Below are 20564 nucleotides of genomic sequence, written 5' to 3'. Positions count from 1 at the left end.
GACGAAGGCAGATGTGCCTTTTTGAAATGACTGTAATTAACTCCAATTCTGTCCCCACACTTTATTTTTGCTGGCTGGGTTTGTCATTTAGCTGTTAGAACAAGCCTACTACATACCTCGGATTTTTTCCCTTTACCTTGCCATTCCTAGCAACAGCATGACTCCATCACCTGTCCGGGCAAATACAGAGTCTTTGTCTGGATGGTGTCAGAACACCCTGCACATTCATGGTAACCTTGAAAATAACGTCTGCAAGCCAGCCAACTGGCTGAGAGCCTCCAAGGACTGCAGGGCATTAAAGGACAATGTCTTTAGTCACGTATGTCCTCAAGTGTAGGGAAATGTACCAAGACACCTCTTAATTTATGAGGAAAATAAGGAAAATGACCAACACAGAGCCATGCCTCGGATCCATTTATTCCCATCTCTGGGTGGGTCCGTAAACAACAATCGTCCCAGGACTCAGGACCCACCTCTGGTACTTGATCCATGGAAATCGTAGGTGAGTGATACTCACCCAAGAAGGAGTTCCCTACACTAGGTTCTTAACCACTGAAACAGGCCTACAAGAACGTACTCAATAGGCTGAAGTTTTAAAATGTTTTAGGTCTGTGTGAATCTGGCAAGATGCTCTTCACTTCACTTTACCATGTGACACCCCTTTACTGTGACAGAGCCTCAAGCCACATACACACCAATTCAGCCACCAATTTCCTCCCTAATGCTCTAAGAGCAATGCCCGGTCCAGGCGAGAGGTCAATGGGGAGGGTTTTCTATGTCATGGCTGAGATAAGTTACTTTATCCCACGGATACAGCAGCCAGAGGGCAGCCTACAGAATTTAAGCCCAGTTCCATTCCTTAAATGACCATACTTCACAGTTTATTATGAGATCACTGCCACCAGGCCTATAAGCCTCGGCGTGAGGTTTAAAATCGGAGCCTGGGAGTGACCACCACCTGCTGGTCCTCTTCCTTGGCCCGGCCCCGCGCACGCCATCTGCCGGCCTGGCCTCAGAACGCCGTGTAGTAGTGCTCCGTTGTGCTGACGATGTCGCTCTGGTCCTCCAGGAGCTCCAGCACCTGCTGCAGCACACCTTCGCTCAGGTCTGGGTTGACGCTCAGGCGAGCACAGGCCAAGATGTGCTGGAAGTGGCAGCCCTTCTCTGCGTCTGCTGGAAAGAGGCAGTGGGCTAAGCTTGGCACACCTGTCAGACCCTCCTCCCCACTCAGTGCAAATCCTTCTCCATAGCTCCCGGGTCAGAACCTGGTGATTCGTAGGCACAGCGGAGTTGGAGATGCACTGGTTTAGATTACCAGCGGAAGCAAAACAAAAGCCCTGTTCTCAGGCCCCTTACTTTGCCACATGACATGGACCCACTGCTCAGGAACTCAGGCCTTCAACCTTTAAGGATGGCTCATCGATAACTGATTATCTGTAACTGAATGGATTTTTAGTGCTTGACCATCTTTTTTCTTTCTTTCTTTCTTTTTTTTTTTTTTTAAAGATTTTATTTATTCGACAGAGATAGAGACAGCCAGCGAGAGAGGGAACACAAGCAGGGGGAGTGGGAGAGGAAGAAGCAGGCTCATAGCGGAAGAGCCTGATGTGGGGCTCGATCCCATAACGCCGGGATCACGTCCTGAGCCGAAGGCAGACGCTTAACCGCTGTGCCACCCAGGCGCCCCTGACCATCTTTTTTCTTTAGTGCAGTTATATGTATAAGTGCACCTGTTCGGGGCCGAACCCACAGCTTCCCAGGCGGGAGCCCTCTTGAGACTGACAGTAGAGCTGGTTTACGGCAGCCTGCATATTCTTTCCCGTAAGTCCTGACTGATGTAACAGCCTGGGGAAGAAGGGATTCCCACCACTGGTCTGCTCTCATTCTTCTCTGCCTAGGCTTCCAAGCAGTCCCGTCTATGATGGTTGTGTTCTAGTCATCTCTTACCCTCCACCCCAAAAAACCCAAGACCATTTGGTATACATGATAGAAGTTCAGGGTTAGCAACCTCCTTCCTAGTTCAGACCGATGATTTAGAGTAGTGGAATGCAGAGTGAAGACCACAGATAGTGAAGACCCTAGATTCACTTCAAGCCCCATGCAGGGCCAGGCTTGGCCTCTCTGTTGTCTCCCCAGCAGCTGGCGCACCTGCTGCTCCACACGGTCACCGAATGTTGTTCTCAGAGAACAAAATGCTTTAGGCTCCAGGAAGGTGATTAAAGAGGTATCGTGGTATTGTGCAAAGCACGGTTTTGGGCAACTCATAGCATCTCTGAGCCCCAGTTTTCTCACCAATGAGGAGGGGGAGGGACTATGAAGGGGGTAAGGGCACCTCTGGGGTCCTTTCCAGCTCTCAGGGTCAGAGACTATCCCAAGCTGTGCTCCCGAGCTAACAAAGACTTGCTAAATTCTGACCTCTAGTGGCTCTGTCCACTCATTAACCTTCCCAGTTGGGGTTACTGTTGAAAAACTTGTCACCTGCACTGGTTTCCAGGCTGTCCCTTCAACATTCATTCAATAAAGACTTCCCGAACACCTACTATGCATGTAGTGCTGAGCAAGGATGAGCAAGTGACAGATGGAGAACGGACTCCAGAGTCCAACAGATCCGAATTCAAGTACTGGCTCCGACAGGGGCAGTGTGGTTCACGTCTCTGGGTCTGATTCCTCATCTGTAAGATGGGGAGAAAATCACCTACTTCACCGGTGGTTGTGGGGATCAAAGGAGCCGGGCGGCAGGTGCTTCCTACACGGGAATGACTAGGATTCCGTCATCCTCTCCATAACCTAAGATGATACACATAACCTAGTGCCTGCTCTAAAGCAGTTTAGCTCTTCCTGAGAAGGGTGATGCTGGATGGTGGAAAGGCGTTCCAACCAACCTGGGCCTGCACACGGCAGAGATGGAGCACTAGGACTGTCACCACCGTCCGGCTTTTACGCTGTCTTTGCAGGGCCCGCATGCCCAAGCTCAGGGCTCAAGAGGGCTTACGGACCTATGTGGGGCCCTGAGCAGCAATGCTGACTGCCCCGAAGGCCTTAAACTATTTCTTCAGAAAGGCCAGGCTGCTGTCTGGAAAGGATGCTCACAAAGTGACCTTCCAGTCACATGGGGAGAAGGACTGGATTCAGTTTTTCTAAGTGTTTGGCAGAATTCACCAGTGAAGCCATCAGGTCCAGAGCTTTTCTTTGTTGGTAGAGTTTTAGCTACTGGTTCAATCTCCTTACTAGTTATAGCGCTACTCGTATTTCCTTTTGCTATGCTTGATTCAGTCTGGGTAGGTTCTGTGTTTCTAGGAACCTGTCCATTTCATCTGGTTGTCCAGTTTGTTAGCATGCAATTGTTCACAGGACTCTTTCACAGTCTTTTTTTATTTCTGTAGAACCAGTACTAATGTCCTCATGTTCGTTTCTTAGTAATTTGAGTCTTTTCTCTTTCTTCTTAGTCCCTCTAGCTAAAGGTTTGGCAATTTTGTTGCCTTTTTCAAAGAACCAACTTCTGGTTTCATTTTCTCTACTGTTTTCTATTCTCTATTTCATTTATCTTTGCTCTAATTGTTATTATTGCCCTTCTTCTGCTAGCTTTGGCTTTAATTTGTTCTTCTTTTTCTAGTTCCTTAAATTGTTAGAAGTTAGGTTTTGATTTGAGATCCCTCTTGTTTTTTAATGTGTTTGTAGCTATAACGTTCCCTCGAGTGCTGCATCTCCTATGTTTTGATATGTTGTATTCTCATTTTCATTCATCCCTAGCTATTTTCCAATTTCCTTTGTGACTTCGTCTTTGATCTACTAGTTAAGAGTGTTGTTTAATTTCTACAAATTTGTTAAATTCTCCAGTTTTGTCACTGACTTCTAACTTCATCCGATTGTGGTCAGAGAAGATTCTTCATATGGTATCTTTTAAAAATCTACTGAGACTTAATCAGTGGCCTAACATGTGGTCTATCCTGGAAAATGCCCCATGTACACTTGAGAAGAATGTGTTTTCTACTATTGGAGAGAGTGTTTTCTGTAGTGTTAGATCTAGTTGATTTCTTGTGGTGTTCAAGTTCTCTATGTCCTTACTTATCTTCTGTCTGCTTGTTCTACCCATTATTGAGAGTACAGTACTGACATCCCCAACTATGATTGTAGAATTATTTATTTCTCCTTCAATTTTGTCAATTTTTACTCCATCTATTTTGATGGTCTGTCATGAGGTACATAAATGTTTGTAATCGCTATATCTTCTTGCTGTATTGAAACTTTTAATAGTATATAATGCCCTTCCTACTCTCTTGTAAACTTTTTGGTTTTAAAGTTGGAATTGTCTGATATTAGTATAGCTACTCCTACTCTGTTGGTTACTTTTATTTGTGTCTTTGGATCTAAAGTGAGGCTTCTGTAGACAGCATATAGATGGATCATGTTTTTTTAATCCATTCTGCCAATCTGTCTTTTGAGTGGAGAGTTGAATCCATTTAGGTTTAAACTCATTATTGTTGGTGGGGGAAGGACTTACTTTTTTCAATTTTACTATTTTTTTTCTATATGCCTTCCAAATTTTTGTCCTTTGTTTCCTGCATTACTGAATTCTTTTGTGTTTAGCTGATTTTTTTTTTTGTAGTGAAATGTTTAAATTCCTTTCTTATTTCCTTTTGTGCATATTCTATAGCTGTTTTCTTTGTGGTTACCATGGGGATTACTCAGCATCCTTATTTGAATGTATTCTAATTTAACTTCAACACAGAAAAACTCTACTCCTTTATGGCTCTATTCCCGCATCTTTCAGTTGTTGCTGTCACAAAATTACATCTTTACACATTGTGTTGCCCAAGAACATAAACTAAGTATTCTTTTAAATTCATTAGTCTCTTAAATTATACAGAAAACAAAATGTGGAATTAAAAACCAAAGTTACAATAATGTAAGTAGATTAATAATTATTTTTAATAATGTATTAGCCTCTTAAATCATACAGAAATCAAAAAGTGAAGTTACAAATTTAGTAATATTAGCTTTTGTAACTGTCCACCTATTTACCATTATTGAGATCTCTATTTCTTCACATGGCTTTGAGTTACTGTCTAGCATCCTTTCATGAACGCCCTTGAGCATTTCTTGCAGGGTAGGTCTAGTGGTAACAAACTCCCTCAGCCTTTGTTTATCTTAGAATGTCTTAATTTCTCCCTCACTTTTGATGAACAGTTTTGCCAAATATGGGACTCTTGGTTGGCAGGTTTCTTTTCCTTTTACCACTTTGAATGTATCAGCCCACAGCCTTTGGCCTCCAAAGTTTCTGATGAGAAACAGGCTAATCTTATTGATGAGCCTTTGTATGTGACAAATTGCTTCTCTCTTGCTGCTTTCAAGATTCTTTGTCTTCGCCTTTCAAAAGTTTGATTATGATGTGTTGAGGTGTGGGTCTCTCTGAGTTCATCTTACTTGAGAGTTCACAGGGCATCTTAGATGTTTGTATTCATGTTTTCCATCAAATGAAGGAAGTTTTCAGCCACTATTTCTTCAAATATTCTCTCTTCGCCTTCTGGGACTCCCATAATACATATGTTGGCTCACTTGATGGTGTCCCACAGGTCCCTTAAGCTCTGTTCACTTTTCTTTAACTGCAAGTTTTTTTATTTTTTCTTCTGCCTTTGAATCTCTACAGTGAAATTTTCATTTCAGTTATATTTTCCAGCTCCAGAATTTCTGGTTTCTTCTGAGGTTTTCAATTTCCTTACTTGTATTTCCATTTTGTTCATCCATCATTTTCTTGACCTTCTCCACATCTCCCTTTACCTCCTTGAGCAACCTTAAGACAGCTGTTTTAAATTCTAACAGATCTGCCATTAAGGCTTTCTCAGGGACAGTTTCTGTTGATTATTTTTTCTTTTGAATGGGCCATATTTTCCTACTTTTTTGTGTGCCTTGTGATTTCTAGTTGAAAACTGGACATTTGAATTTAATAATACAGTAACTCTGGAGAGCAGATTTTCCCCCTTCAGGATTTGCTGGGTTTTTCTTGTTTTGTTTTTATTTTATTTTTTTTTAATTATTTACAGCCTCTGTGTCAAGGATCAGCCTGAGGTATAAACTTAAGTTCTTCTCAAGTCTCTTTCTGAGCCCATGTTTCTCCCTGGGCATGCATAATCACTTTCTGATTTTTCCCATATATGCAATTGCTTTTTAATGCCTTGGTCTTTCTTTTCTGGCTCCCAAAAGGGGAAAAAAGAAAAGTGAAGGGGAGGGGAAAAGACACCAGTCCTTTAAATCCACTGCAAGTCCCCAGCTTTTGGGGGAGGGGCTTGCAACAATGGGAGGAGGTGCAACAATGGCCACCCACCTCTTTGTCTGGAACTCTGTGATTCGGCTGGGGCACCTGGTAGCTCAGTTGGTTAAGTGTCTGCCTTTAGCTCAGGTCATGATCCCAGGGTCCTGGGATCAAGCCCTGAGTTGGGTTCCCTGCTCAGCAGGGACTCTGTTTCTCCCATTCCCCTCTGCCTCTCCGCACCTCTCATGTGGTGCTCTCTCTGCTCTTTCTCTCTCAAATAAATAAATAAAATCTTTAAAAAAAAAAGCAGCAATAGGTAAACAGAGCACTGATCCCTGATATCTGGAGGACCTGTTCCTTTTTGCCTACCTAGGTTCTTGCAAACTCTGTGTAAACTACTCCAAGAACATGTGCACAGGTGCTGCCATGTGGCTGGAGGTGAGGAAATGGTACCTGCTACTAAGAGCTGAAAATTGAAATTATCCCCAATTTACTCTCCAAGCCTTCCCCTGGAAGTTGCAAGCCTTCGATAGACTCCAGAGTTCTAATATAGTTACGTTAGGCAGATGCAATTGTTGTCTAAGTGGAGAGACAGATTGCTAGTACTTCCTATTCCACCAATGTATTTAATTCTCAAAACAACCCATCATGTGGGTACTATTATTATTCCCATTTTGCATATAAAGACAATGAGGCAAACTATTGTCAACATAGTACCAGAAGTCCTAGCCATAGCAATCAGAAAAGAAAATGAAATAAAAGGCATTGAAATTGGTAAAAAAGAAGTGAAACTGTCACCTTTTGCAGATGATGTGATACTATATATAGGAAACCCAAAAGACTCCACCAAAAAAACATTAAAACTAATAAACAAATTCAGTAAAGTTGCAGAATACAAAATTAATATACAGAAATTGATTGCATTTCTATACACTAAAAACTATCAGAAAGAGAAATTAAGATAATAATCCCACTTATAATTGCATCAAAAAGAACTAAATATCTAAGAATAAACTTAACCGAAGAGATGAAAGATCTGTACTCTAAGAACTATAAGACACTGATGAAAGAAACTGAGACGATACAAATAAATGGAAAGACATTCTATGTTCATGGATTGGAAGAATTAATACTGTTAAAATGTCCATACTACCCAAAGCAAAATATAATTCAATGCATTCCCTGTCAAAATACCAATAGCATTTTTTGAAGAACCAGAACAAATAATACTAAAATTTGTACAGAACCACAAAATACCCCAAACAGCCAAATCAATCTTGAAAAAGAATAAAGCTGGAGGCATCACGCCCTCAGATTTCAAACTATTCTACAAGGCTGTAGTAATCAAAACAGTATGGGACCGGTACAAAAACAAACATATCAACGGAACAGAATAGACTGCCCAGAAATAAACCCGTGTATAGACAGTCACTTAACCTATGACAAAGGAGACAAGAATATACAATGGGGAAAGACAGTCTCTTCAATAAACAGTGCTGGGAAAACTGGACAGCTACATGCAAAAGAATGAAACTAGGCTACTTCCTTATACCATACATAAAAATAAACCCAAAATGGAATAAAGGCCTAAATGTAAGACCTGAAACCATAAAACTTCTGAAAGAAAACAGAGGCAGCAAACTCTTGGACATCAGCCTTAGCAATATTTTTTTGATCTGTCTCCTCAGGCAAGGGAAACAAAAGCAAAAATAAACAACTGGGACTACACTTAACTAAAAAGCTTTTGCACAGAGAGGGAACCATCAAAAAAACATAAAGGCACCTGCTGAATAGGAAATCTTTGTGAATGATAGATCTATAAGGGGTTAGTATTCAAAATATATAAAAATTCATATAACTCAACACCATAAAAGCAAACAATCCAATTTTTTTCCCAAAGAATTTATTTATTTATTTGACAGAGAGAGAGAGCAAGAGAGCACAAGCAGTGGGGAGAGGCAGAGGGAGAGGGAGAAGCAGGCTCCCTGCTGATCAGGGAGCCCGACGTGGGGCTCCATCCCAGGACCCTGAGGTTATGACCTGAGCCAAAGGCCGACACCCAACCACTGAGCCAACCAAGCACCCCAAACAATCCAATTAAAAAAGAAGACCTAAATAGACATTTTTAGAAAGAAGACACACAGATGGCCAACAGACACATGAAAAGATGCTCAACATCCCTCATCATCAGGGAAATGCAAATCAAACCCACAATGAGACACCACCTTACATCTGTCAGGATGGCCAGAATCAAAAAGTCAAGAAATAACAAGTGTTGTGAGGATGTGGAGAAAGAGAACCCTCATGCACTGTTGGTGGGAATGCAAACTGGTGCAGCCACTGTGGAAAACAGTATGGGGCTTCCTCAACAAATTAGAAATACCATGTGATCCAGCAATTCCATTTCTGGGTATTTATCTGAGGAAAATGAAAACACTAATTTAAAAGATATATGCACCCCTATGTTTATTGCAGCATTATTTGCAATAGCCAGGATATGGAAGCAACCCAAGTGTCCACCGATACGTGAATGGATAAGGAAGAAACGGTGTGTATATACAATGGAACATTACTCAGCTGTAAAAAAGAATGAGATCTTGCCATTTGCGACAACATGGATAGACTCGGGGGTATTATGCTAAGGAAATAAGTCAGACAGAGAAAGACAAATATCAGATGTCACTTGTATGTGGAATCTAAAAACAGATAAATACAGAGAACAAACTGGTGGTTGCCAGGGAGGAGGGGAGTGAGGGGATGGATGAAACAGGTAAAGGGGATTAAGAGGTACAAACTTCAAGTTATAAAATAGTCCCACGGATGTAAATAGGGACTACAGTCGTTAATATCTTAATAATTTTGTATGGTGACAGATGGTAATCTAGACACCATGGTGATCACTTTGTAATGTATATAAATGTCACCTGAAACTAATAAAATATTGTAGATCAATTATACTTAACTAAAAAAAAAGGGGGGCACCTAGGTGGCTCAGTCGGTTGAGCATCTGACTCTTGATTTCGGCTCAGGTCATGATCTCAGGGTCATGAGATCGAGCCCTGTGTCAGGCTCTGCATTAAGCAGGGAGGCTGCTTGAGACTCTCTCTCCCTCTGCCCCTCCTCCCACTCACATGCTCTCTCTCTAAAATAAATAAATAAATCTTAAAAAAGAAAGAAAGAAAGAAAGAAAAGAAAAAAGAAAAGAAAAGAAAAGAAAAGAAAAAAGAAAAGAAACAGAGGCACAGACTTATCCAAGATCACACAGTTTCAAAGTGGTAGAGCCTGGATTCAAACCCAGGCAAGGCGGCTCCGGAGCCCCGCTCTTCACAACTCTGCCATGCTGCCAGTCTTTGGACAAGCCCAGGGTCAGTGCTTTAGGGACTGAAAACAGGCTTCATGTTTATAGCCCTTTCCTTATTCTAAGTTTATACGTTACTGAAATACTCCTCGACGATTAAAGATTTTACATCCTACCGATCATCCTGACAAGAAACACTCAATGCTGTATTTTGTACAAAAGGTCAGAAACACACTAATGACCCAGTAGGAATGATCAAGAGGTTGAAGGCCTATCCGTACGTATAATAGAATCCTGTGTATTCAAAAGACTGAGGCAGTGTTGGATGTGCTGTTGCCGAATGACTTCTAGAAGCCAATGTCAGATTTAAGACACAAGGTGTGGAACACTGAGCATCGTATGATAACCTTTACTTGTGGGGCTTTAAAAAAAAAAAAACTACACAAATGTGCCTGGAAGTGTATACAACCTCTCTAGAACGGTATGCAGGAAACTAGTAACAACCACTGCCTGTGGACGTGGGAACATAGAGCCTGGGGTTCTGGTTCGGAGGGATTCTGATTTTCTGTGTGCACTCTGCACTGTCTGACTTTTTACCATGTCCATACATGATTACTCAGAATATATATATATTTAATGTCACAGATATTTTCTAGGACAAGGAGTGGTCACAACAGATGCCCAGACAGTCCCTACGAGGTATTTTTCCTGGCCTTCTCAGTTCCTCATGCCCCAGAGTTCAGCTCCTGGGAGTTTCCTAGTTCTGGAGCCTGGCTTACAGCTGCCAGAGGCTCCCCACATACAGACTGAGGGGCACAGTGTGGGGGTTAGGAGAGGATGGAAAACCTGCCACTTTTGCAGACTCTCGGGCCACCAGGCGGTTTGGTTCCCCTGAGAAATGCAGTGTGAGTTCCTTTCATTCGCTTCACCAGGCACCGGGATTATTTCAATCCATCCTGTTCCTAGTACAGACCAAAGTAAGGATTTGGCCAGGTGGCCGACAGGAGGATGAGCGCAGGAAGGCTATTTGGGGAGCAGCCTCTCATCTCTTCTTGGTTGAGGAACTCCACATTTCACTGCTCTTTACAGCTCCCTAAATTGTGGATAGACAGGTCTTCCCCCAACTGAAGGATACTCGTCCTTGCTGTTCTGAATGATGTGAACAAAAGCCAGAAACTTTGCATTAAAATAATAGATTGCTTTCAGTTTATTTTAAGATCTGTTGTCACACCATTCTAGGATCTGACCTCATCGGTTCTTAAAGGCTAAGTAGGGCTGCATACCATAAACACCAGGGCTGGAGACCTGGTCCAGCTCCACCCGCTGACTCAGCCTGGAGCAAGGCCAGGCCCTGGGGACGGAGGGGCTGAAAGGGCTGGGGGTGGGTTTCTCTGGAGAAAGAGCAAGCAGGTTGAGAAGACCTGCAGTCATTAACAAGTCTTTCCCTTTTTCTTCCAGCCTCGTTTGTTGACAAATGCCAACATTCATTATCAGCATATGTTTGCAAAAGACAGACTCTGAAAAGTCACCTTGAAGTATGCTCAGTTTACACAGGATTTAAAGATAGGGCTAGTGCTTTCTTCTCTAACTCGTGTGAAAATGGTAATGTCTATTGTCAGACTAACTACAGTTTGAGTTTCTAACCACTAGGGGTTGACCTAACTCCACTAAAACCAACTGTATTTTAAACCATTTCTTCTACAAATTATGGGGTTCCAAGATGACTGAATTACACTCACCATAAACTGTAATGTCTAGAACCATTTCTCCTAACACTGAAAGGCTTGATGTTAGAAGGGAGGAAACCGTCTCGTCTGCGTTCAAAGACAAGGGACAAGAGTAGAATAAGAAATAAGACAAATCAGAGAGAACTTGAGAGCCAGAAGGTCAAGAAGTCCCAGGCTGGTGGCTTACCTCACTGTACCGCAAACACCTGAGACGCTGGCCCGTCTAGCTCCTGCCCCAGCCCCAGCCCCTAACGAATCAGCATCCCCAGGGCTGGGACCTGAATGCTGCATGTTTAAAACAGCTCTATGGACGAGTCGTATGTGAAGCTAAGGTCAGAACAATTTTGACAGTCTAATGCTCACTGTACAGAAGAAGAGACTGAGGCTCAGAGAGGGCAGGTGCCTTGACCAGTCATATTTCCAAGTCATTACTGGGGAAGGCCACAGGTCTCCTGACTCTCCATCCTGTGCTCTCTGGGAGGGAAGACCCCCTCCAGTGCACCAGTGCACCACATACATGCGCATTCTAGCACTCACGATTTGGTTTCTGGCAGTCCTCTTGAATGATATGGTGGATCTTTCTGTGCAGTTCTTTGTCTTCTCTGGTTACCTAAATGGGAAAAACAGGGGAGAGAGCATTCTTAAGTAATGAAGTGGTTGTGTCATCCAGACTCCCAGACTAGTATTTAGGATAGTTTCTAAAGATTTCACAGTGATCACCATCCCTACACCAACAAGAGGGTTTCTGGTACTTGGCCTATTGTCAAACCAGCTCTGTCCCTAAGCAGCTCACTGCTTTGTAGTTGGCCCAGAGGCACTCCCTTGGAAGGTGCTTTACCGGGGCCATGATGTCAAGAAAACCTGAAATTAACTTTCTTCTCAAATATTCGTGACACGTTCATAGTGTCTCTTACTCGTCTTTATATTCAAAGGGAGACCCAAGTGATCAAAGTCTCGATCTCCAACCAGGACTCCTTCCTCTGGGCCCTGATACTTGTCTCACATCTCATTAGTTTTCTTCTTTCTCCCAACTCCAAAGAAAAACAAATGAAATAAAAACTGTCCGGAAAAGCAAGCAAGAGAGTATATCAAGATCATCCGCGGAAACACTTTCTGTCTCAAAGGCAAACATAACGAAGCTCCTTTCTCAACCTGCTCCAGTGAGAGGGAAGCCAAGTAACCAGCTGGGTTTTACCTTCATGTTCCATAGTAAATCAAAAAACAAAGAAAGAAAAAGGGGGGGAGGGGAAACAAAGCCAGCAAAGAAATACATGTATCAGGAATTGTGTGACCAGACTTTAGAACGAGTCGGGATCTTGACTCACAAGGTTATTGTGAAGATTAACTAAGGTGATGGGGGTGAGAGCAGCTGAAAGCAGGAAAGCCCTACACAAACAGAAGTATTCACATCACTGTGATAACTACTTCCCTGAGCCAAGGCCCTCCGGAAAACAGAAACCGACCCAGGGGAGGAGGTGGAAGGGGAGGAGAGAAGGGGGATGGTTCTGTGGAGGAAAAAGAGCTATTATTGCTTGCTCACCCCATTCCAGCTCACACTGATTCACAGGAGGAAGTGCCCTAGCCCTGCCGCACCTCAGCCCTGGCCTGCTGCCCGGGAAGAGAAGAGCCGCCTTCCACAGACACACGGGGCCAAGCCGGGGCCCCCCAGGAGGAATGGGAGGGGTGGGGGAGACACGTGAAGGTGAGCTGCCCAGCACGGGCTTCTCCAACCTTAGCAGGCCTTTCCAGCCAGGAGGAGGTGGTCTGTACCCACCCGTACACAGATTAGAATACCCTTTTCAAAAGTTACTCAGGGGCCCCTAGCTGGATCAGTGCGGTAGAACGTGCAACTCTTGATCTCAGGGTAGTGAGTTTAAGCCCCACGCTGGGTGTAGTACTTAAGAAAAAACAAAAACAAAACTGGGGTGCCTGGCTGGCTCAGCTGGTGAAGCATGCGACTCTTGATGTCAGGGTTGTGAGTTCAAGCCCCACGTTGGGTGTAGAGGTTTTTTTTTTAAAGATTTTATTTATTTGTCAGAGAGAGAGCACAATCGGGGGGGGTGTGGAGCAGCAGGCAGAGGGACAAGCAGACTCCCTGCTGAGCAAGAAACCTGACGTAAGACTCGATCCCAGGACTCTGGGATCATGACCTGTGCTGAAGGCAGACGCTTAACCGACTAAGCCACCCAGGCGTCCCTTGGGTGTAAAGATTACTTAACAATAAAATTTTTTAAAAAACCTTAAAAGTTACTCAAATAGTATTTAAAACATATCTTAATTTTTAAAAACTCTCTAAAATGGGGAGTCACTAGAGTAAATCAACAACAAGGAAATGTCCAATTAAGGAATCCTGGTAAGGATTCCCCTCAAGAATCATGTTGTTAATAGTGAGACTTCCGGGATTCCTAAGAATTTTGATCTGCCTCTAGGAGAATCACTCATGACCGAAGCCACATCTACACTGCTAATATCAGTGGTCACGAGGAAGCCCACGTTCACTGAAAGCATGGCTCCTCCAGTTATTAAAGGTAGGCAGCAAGAGGTGAACCTTCAACTCCGAAAGTATGAGGCAAGCAGGCACTTGTACCCCTGGTGAGAATGTCGGTATCGCCTTCTGGGAGGTCAATCAGCCTGTGCTGACCAAATCCTTAAAAATACATGCCCTCTGCTCTGGCAATTCCTCTTTTAAGAGCTAATCTTACAGAAACCCTTATGTGAATTCACAAAGATAGCCACAGCAATACTATCTGTGAGAGCAAAACTCCAAATCAACTTCGATGTCCACCAGAAAGAAGTGGTTAAAAGTGTAGGGCAGGAACCCATCATAGGGAGGACCATGCGAGGTCAAAAAGACTGAGGAAGATTTAGAAGTACTCACATGGAAAGATGCCTGTGATGTGCTTTTTTGGTACCCCACCCCCCAAAACGCCAGGCATTATTTAGAGCAGTGGTTCTCAACTGTCCCAGGGGACACCTGGCGATAAGCCGAGACACTTCTGGTTGTCACAAGTGGGGGGCTGCTACTGCTATCTAGTGAATGAAGGCTAGGGATGCTGTGAGACACCCTACAATGCCAAGGAAAGCCACCCACAGCAAAGAACCACCTGGCCCAGGGTTAAGGTTGAGAAGCCCTGATTCGCAGGATAACCACATTTTGGGGGGAAAACAAAAAAACCACAGAAGCATCTATGCGTACATTTTGTAAATGCACAGATAAGTGCCTAGAAGGACATAATGTTAAAAATCGCACCTTGGCGGTGGAGGGGAGTGTGGGGGGGGCGCCTGGGTGGCTCAGGGGGTTAAGTGTCTGACTTTTGGATTTGGCTCAGGTTGTGATCTCCTGGGCGTGGGATCGAACCCCACGTTGGGCTCTGTGCCCAGTGCAAAGTCTGCTTTAGATTCTGTCTCCCTCTCCCTCTGCCCCTCCCTGCTTACGTTCTCTAAAATACATAAATAAAATCTTTAAAAAGAAATGGCACCTTGGGGAAAGAGAAGGGCCGACTTTCACTTATTTCATGAACCTCCTTAATGATTTTTAAAAACAGTAAATAGGTATTCCTAACGAATGAATGTAGTTGTGATCAAAGCTATGAAAGAAAAAAATAACGTTGCAGGTCTCTTACATAGTATAGCTTATCAAAACCATCATCTTTCTGGAAAACAAATCCTTTTTCCTGTAGCAGCTGTATCGCATTCTTAAATATACTATGAATTGCCTTGGAAGTGGTGTCATTCTTAGAATCCCCCTGTAGGAAGAGGAAAAAGAAAAAGAAGAAAAGAAGTTAAGTTCCGTCGTGCAGCATCTAAGAGTAACTCCCTGGACCAACTGGTTTATGAATTCACCCAACAGGCTTTTTATCTGCTGAGTCAAAATGATCCAGGTGTGTGGCCTAGCAGGATGGTATTTAAGCAGGACTGGGCAGTTTGCTTGGGTAGGATTGTGCTTGATAACTGTTCCGTACCTTAGTTGTGACTTTGTTCAATTTCACAGTATGAAATGGAAAATCAAGAAAATAATCTTTGAATTAAAGTATATAGTTTATACATCTTGAACATTTAAAATTACTTCTATTCCCATGTTGTTTTGGTAGAATTGTTTCCTAAACAAAAAGATAATCTTTGATTTTTTTTTTTTAATTTGGAGCCAAAACACTGTACATGTATATTAGCTCAGTTTTTTCATTTAAAGGTGTGGCTTTTTACACATACTGAATTGAGAATTTTACACATATTGAAATAAGTTGGGGATTCTAGGATGAAGAAAGTATGGAGTAGTCTCCTTATTTTAAATGGAGGCAAATGGAGGCAAACAGCCATGTGGAGACCTGTCTGTCCAAGACGCGTCCACGGGGCTGAAGGCGGAAGGGTCCCAGACCACACGGAAGAAACCTCTGCTGCTATGAGTTTTCTATCTCCTCAATTTCAGTATTTCTCCTCTAAGACACAGGTTTACCGAGAGTTACCAGTTCATCCTATTTCTTGATCCTGAGGAAGCTAGGCCTTCAGCTATGTCCCACCATAGTTAACTAAACTAAGCTTTCTGAGTTGGGGACTTTATTTCAACCTGGCCACCTCCTCCCTGGCACATAGCACACAGTGTAATGAATGGGAAGTAAATACCCCATTATAGAGGAGGTATCCTTTTTATTATTCCATTGGGGTTTTTCAGTCCATTCCTGAAACAAAGTGGTGAACAATTATCCTTCAAGGTACAGACCCATTTTTAATGTGACAGAAATTGTCACGATACTTAAAAGATGAGAGCATCAAAGAAACAAGGCAAAGCTTCTAAAAGAGCATTTGAAGGCAAAGTCCTACCCCTAATGAAGAATGCTGATGAAGGTGCACCTGGGTGGCTCAGTCAGTTAAGCATCTGCCTTCAGCTCAGGTCATGATCCCAGGGTCCCGGGATTGAGTCCCATGTCAGGCTCCCGGCTCCTCAGGGAGTCTGCTTCTCCCTCTGCCTCTGCCTCTGCCCCTTCCCCCACTCATTCTCTGTCTCTTTCATAAATAAATAAAATCTTAAAAAAAAAAAAAAAAGAATGCTGATGAAGGCTATCTGGGGCAGTACCACAGACGCTGAAAGAGAAAGTTTGCTTGTGATTCGCTGATGACATTTCCTGCAAGTGACAGGGGCAGGAAAGAAACCCCCAAATGGCCTCAAGCGTTGACCACTGCATCCCTAAAGAAACCCTCTCTTTCTAGAAGATGCCTTCCAAAGAGGATTGTTTTAATCTAATGGATCCTAATGATGTTTCACAAACACACTCCCCACCCTGGGCTGAGGAGGCCAGTCTAACACTCTTAATGAAATTAATAGTCAACAAGCTGGAGCACCTGGTTATTAGAACATTACGGCCTAAAAGTTGACAAACATTCCAAGTTATGACAGCATCCGTTCTCTGAAGGCAGAATAAGGCCAAGAACTATGTGATGACTCCCACGGGCAGAAAATCTATGTGAGTGTGTTTAGAATAAACAACTCACCTAGCAATTCTCAGTCACAAATCCTTTTATTCTGGGGGCTCTAGGAAAAGCTGTGTTTATTAGGGGAAGCACAATCAACCCCAAATAGACTTTCCCATGAAAACTGTTACAGCCACTTAATCTTCATAATTCTAAGGAAATTCATCTTTTTAGTCAATTTAATATCAGGATCCTACGGGTCGAGTTTATTACAGCTCTTACCAAGATAGAAATAAACTGGAGACTAAAAATGAGTGTTGCATGATTACTGCCATCATTAGAAATCACTCCTGATTATCCCCAGACCACACAAAAAGCTCAGTTCCTCCTCCCAGATTTCTGTAAGCTCAGGCAGCAGAAAGACAGTGTGCTAGGTCTGTGAGCTTAAAAGCAGTTTCAGCTGTGAACAAGAAGGACCCAACAGAAAAGGCTCTGCGAATATAAACAGTATGTGAAACTTCCTTTCCAAAAACATTTGCCTCAGCTGACCTCAGAACATATCTCCCTACTGGTTATAACCATACAGTCTCAGGGGGGAGGGCTCCAATCATCTCTGCTAGCCAGCAGCTTGGCTTGGCCTGCGATTTGTGTCCTTCTTGTCTTTTTCTAAAGCCAAGGCTCATCCGACTCAGGAAGCCGAAACTGCACAGAGACAGAAAGTGACTTGAATGCGCTGAGCCCGAGCAGGCCTCTCCCAGCCACAGGTCAGGAACTGGGTGGGTCTCTGAAATATATATATAGTCTTCATTCTCGAGCACACTACATTTATCCAGCTGTCAAAGAAACAATGGTTTTGCAAGGTCTGCTTATCATGTTTCTGGATTTGCTAAGAAGGGCCACTACGGAAAAAGAAAAAGGCGGGGGACATTCAAGCCCTGTCTCCCCTGGCCTCTAAACTATATAACACCATCACAATGATTTTTTGTGAAGCTTTCATCTGTATGACAACAGAAAGTACCAAAGGATCTAGGGTTTCACCATCACTGTAAAGCATCCTTAGTCTCCTAGGCTCTATTAAGCAGAATTCAACTTAATGACGCTGACCTCCCCAACCAGAGTCACGTGAGGGAATAATTCATAATTGATGAAAAAAGTTTCCAAAGACAAAACAAAGTGCCACGTTCGTTTCTCTTTAAACATACATGACCGGGCAGACACCAGTGTCTGCTCGGAGCATTTTCAAAAAGACATCACGCCAAAAGTTCCCCACTTTTGTTTTGAATGGAGGAGACTTCAGAGAATCCTCAAGTCTCTCTACTTAACTGTGGCTCCTACAGAGGAGTGGGTTCACGGGAAGAATGTGGTCTTTGCTAAGCTTCAGTTTCCTTCCAAACATGCTGACAGAGTGGTTGAAAGTGCCAGGAGGCTAACTTGGCCGTGAGCCGCCTCCAAACGACCAAATGGGAGGAAGGCTCATCTTGCGGCCGGCGGCCAGTCGGGGCCCCCTCCACCTGCGCGTCCCCTGACACGCTATCCCTGTCTCTGTGAATGACATCGCGGGTCACTGCGCACACAGCCTGCAGCCAGGAGGAGATAATTAGGTTCGTGAACGAACCTGAGAAGCAGCGGCTGTAGCCTAGGAGGTCAGGACAAGGACCTGGTCTCTGTTCGGCCAGAATCACAAGGAGTAACTTATGTTACCAACCAGGGTACTCACGGCAGCCCTGCTGGTGATGACAATAGATCGGAAAGCTTCTAAACCGTCCAGATATGGAAAGACCGGTTAAATAAATTACAGTACATGTAACAAAAGATTATAGTGCCAAATCTCTGTGTATGGCTAGGAAAGGCTAAGACATGCTGTTCAGTGAAAAGCTGGGTACAGATTAGATTTTAGCATGCTATCAACTGTGTAATAAAAAGGGAGGGGGGACAAAACTACTCCTAGTTTATAAATGCACAGAGTCTCTCTGGAAGGATATTCATGAGACTAGCAATGGTGCTTGTCTCTGGAGAAAGGGGGTAGGAGGGAGGATGGGAAGGAAACTTACTTTTAAGTAGGTACTTTTGGAGACTATTTAAATTTTTAAAAACTACTCATTCCTTCAACCAACAAATAATCATCAAGAACTTAGTTTCTGGCAGCCCTGTTCTAGGCCATGGTTCTAGGGAGCGAAGAACAAGACAGAGAAGACCTGTGCCCTTGTAAAATTTAAATTCTGGCAGGGGAATAGAAGGCAAACAAGTAAACACCAGTGATATCCTAAGATATGAAAACAGGGTGATAACACAGTGAGGAAGCAGGTGGCTATCAGAGCAAATAGGGGGAGGGCAAGAAGGTGACATTTCAGCAGAGATCATTCCCTGGTAGAATAAATGAAATAAATAAAAATAAATGGTGTCATAACAACAAAAAAACCTGAGAATTGCAATGAAAGGGAAAGCCTAAAACCAAAGTTTCAAATAACTCTTAATTCCAGGGGAATAAGTAAAAACCAAACACTTAAGTTCACCTTTAACATGGGGGGTGGGGGTGGGGGGGAAGGGATAGCTCTTTCCCAGAGGAGTAAGAAATTACTTGATCGTTCCTAGAAATTTTTACTTATAAACCAGACTGAATACAACTCGGTCTTTATACAAATCCTAATAAAGTAACCTTATTTTGATGAAGAGAGACCAAGTCATTAAACTTTGGTACAAGAATCATCTTGCTGGGGGCACCTGGGAGGCTCAGTCAGTTAAGCAGCTGCCTTCGGCTCAGGTCATGATCTCAGGATCCTGGGATCAAGCCCCACATTGGGCTCCCAGCTCAGCAGGGAGCCTGCTTCTCCCTCCACCTGCTTGTGCTTACTCTCCGTGTCAAATAAATAAATAAAATCTTAAAAAAAAAAAGACTCATCTTGCTGAACAATAACTAATCTTGGAAAGATAATTACCTCTTCTCATTTATCTCCCCCTCATTTGGCTCCTGCTTAGATGAAATACCCATCTCAGCGAATACTAAGAAGTAGGGAGTATGAACCCTAAACTACTTATTTTTTCCCCAACCCAAAGATTAAGTGTACTGAGATTAAGTGAGGAGGGCAAAAGGGCAGCTGCATTCTCATTTCAAATTCTTAGTGGTCAGTGACCTTTCCAGGAGAGAAACATGGAATAGAACCAGAACCTCTATTCCCTGGGTCTGCCCTCTCAGTGTTCTTGCCACAGTCGTGTTCACCCATACCCTTGAGCTGCAGATAAGGGACAGGGGCCCTGAACTTCTCACATGGGCACGCTGCACTTACCTGCTCAGGGCCGGCACTGTGAATCACAGGCTGATTGGCAAGGGACAGCAGAGATTCCACAATTTCCAATTCCTGCTGGTAAAACGTTTGCACTTTGTTCTCCACGAGGAATTCTTTGGCTCTTTCACTCAGCAAACACGTGAGATTGGCAAGGTCCAGGGCACTTGGATCGCTGCTGGGGGAAAGTTTTTAAAAGCTCTGCAGAAAACTATCACTTTTTGTTTCTTTTTGGGGGACATATAACAAAAATTCAGCTGGGAAATGTGACACTATATTGATGTTTGTTTGATTGACTGAAGTATAGCTGATACCCAATTTTAATTTAAAGTATACAACATAGCAACTGACGTCTATACTGTGCTACATTCACCCCAAGTGTGGCTACCACCTGTCACCATACAACGTTATTACAATACCATTGATTATATTCCCTGTGCTATATGTTTTATCCCTATGACTTATTCATTCTATAACTGGAAGCCTGTATCTCCTACTTCCCTTCACCCATTCTGTCCATCCCCCACCACTCACACTCCTCCCCTTTGATGGACCTTTGTTTGCATATCTTGGCTACTGTATATAATGCTGCAATAAACACA

The 20564-nt window shown here is 43.3% G+C and overlaps 1 protein-coding gene across 5 annotated transcripts in view; it reads right to left on the bottom strand.

Moving 5' to 3' along the window:
• Positions 1-399: 399 nt before the first annotated feature.
• STN1 (STN1 subunit of CST complex) overlaps positions 400-20564 on the bottom strand; it is a 44351-nt gene continuing 24186 nt past the window's right edge. For 2 of the 5 annotated variants that reach the window (XM_045803042.2, XM_045803045.2), the window contains 4 exons: positions 19966-20140; positions 14899-15021; positions 11813-11885; positions 400-1173 (listed from right to left, as the gene is read on the bottom strand). In XM_045803042.2, coding sequence (XP_045658998.2) covers positions 1013-1173; positions 11813-11885; positions 14899-15021; positions 19966-20140 — 532 coding nt within the window. In that variant the 3' untranslated portion in view covers positions 400-1012. Of the gene's footprint in view, positions 1174-6543; positions 11363-11812; positions 11886-14898; positions 15022-19965; positions 20141-20564 lie in introns of those variants that run through there. The other 3 variants (XM_045803043.2, XM_045803044.2, XM_087862733.1) reach the window with 3 other exon arrangements.

The sequence above is a fragment of the Ursus americanus genome, chromosome 6 (genome assembly GCF_024610735.1).
Source record: "Ursus americanus isolate L20-20 chromosome 6, mUrsAme1.1.p, whole genome shotgun sequence".
Lineage (NCBI taxonomy): Eukaryota > Metazoa > Chordata > Mammalia > Carnivora > Ursidae > Ursus > Ursus americanus.
The sequence above is the reverse complement of the archived record's forward strand: the minus strand, read 5'-3'. Positions and strand labels throughout refer to the sequence as shown.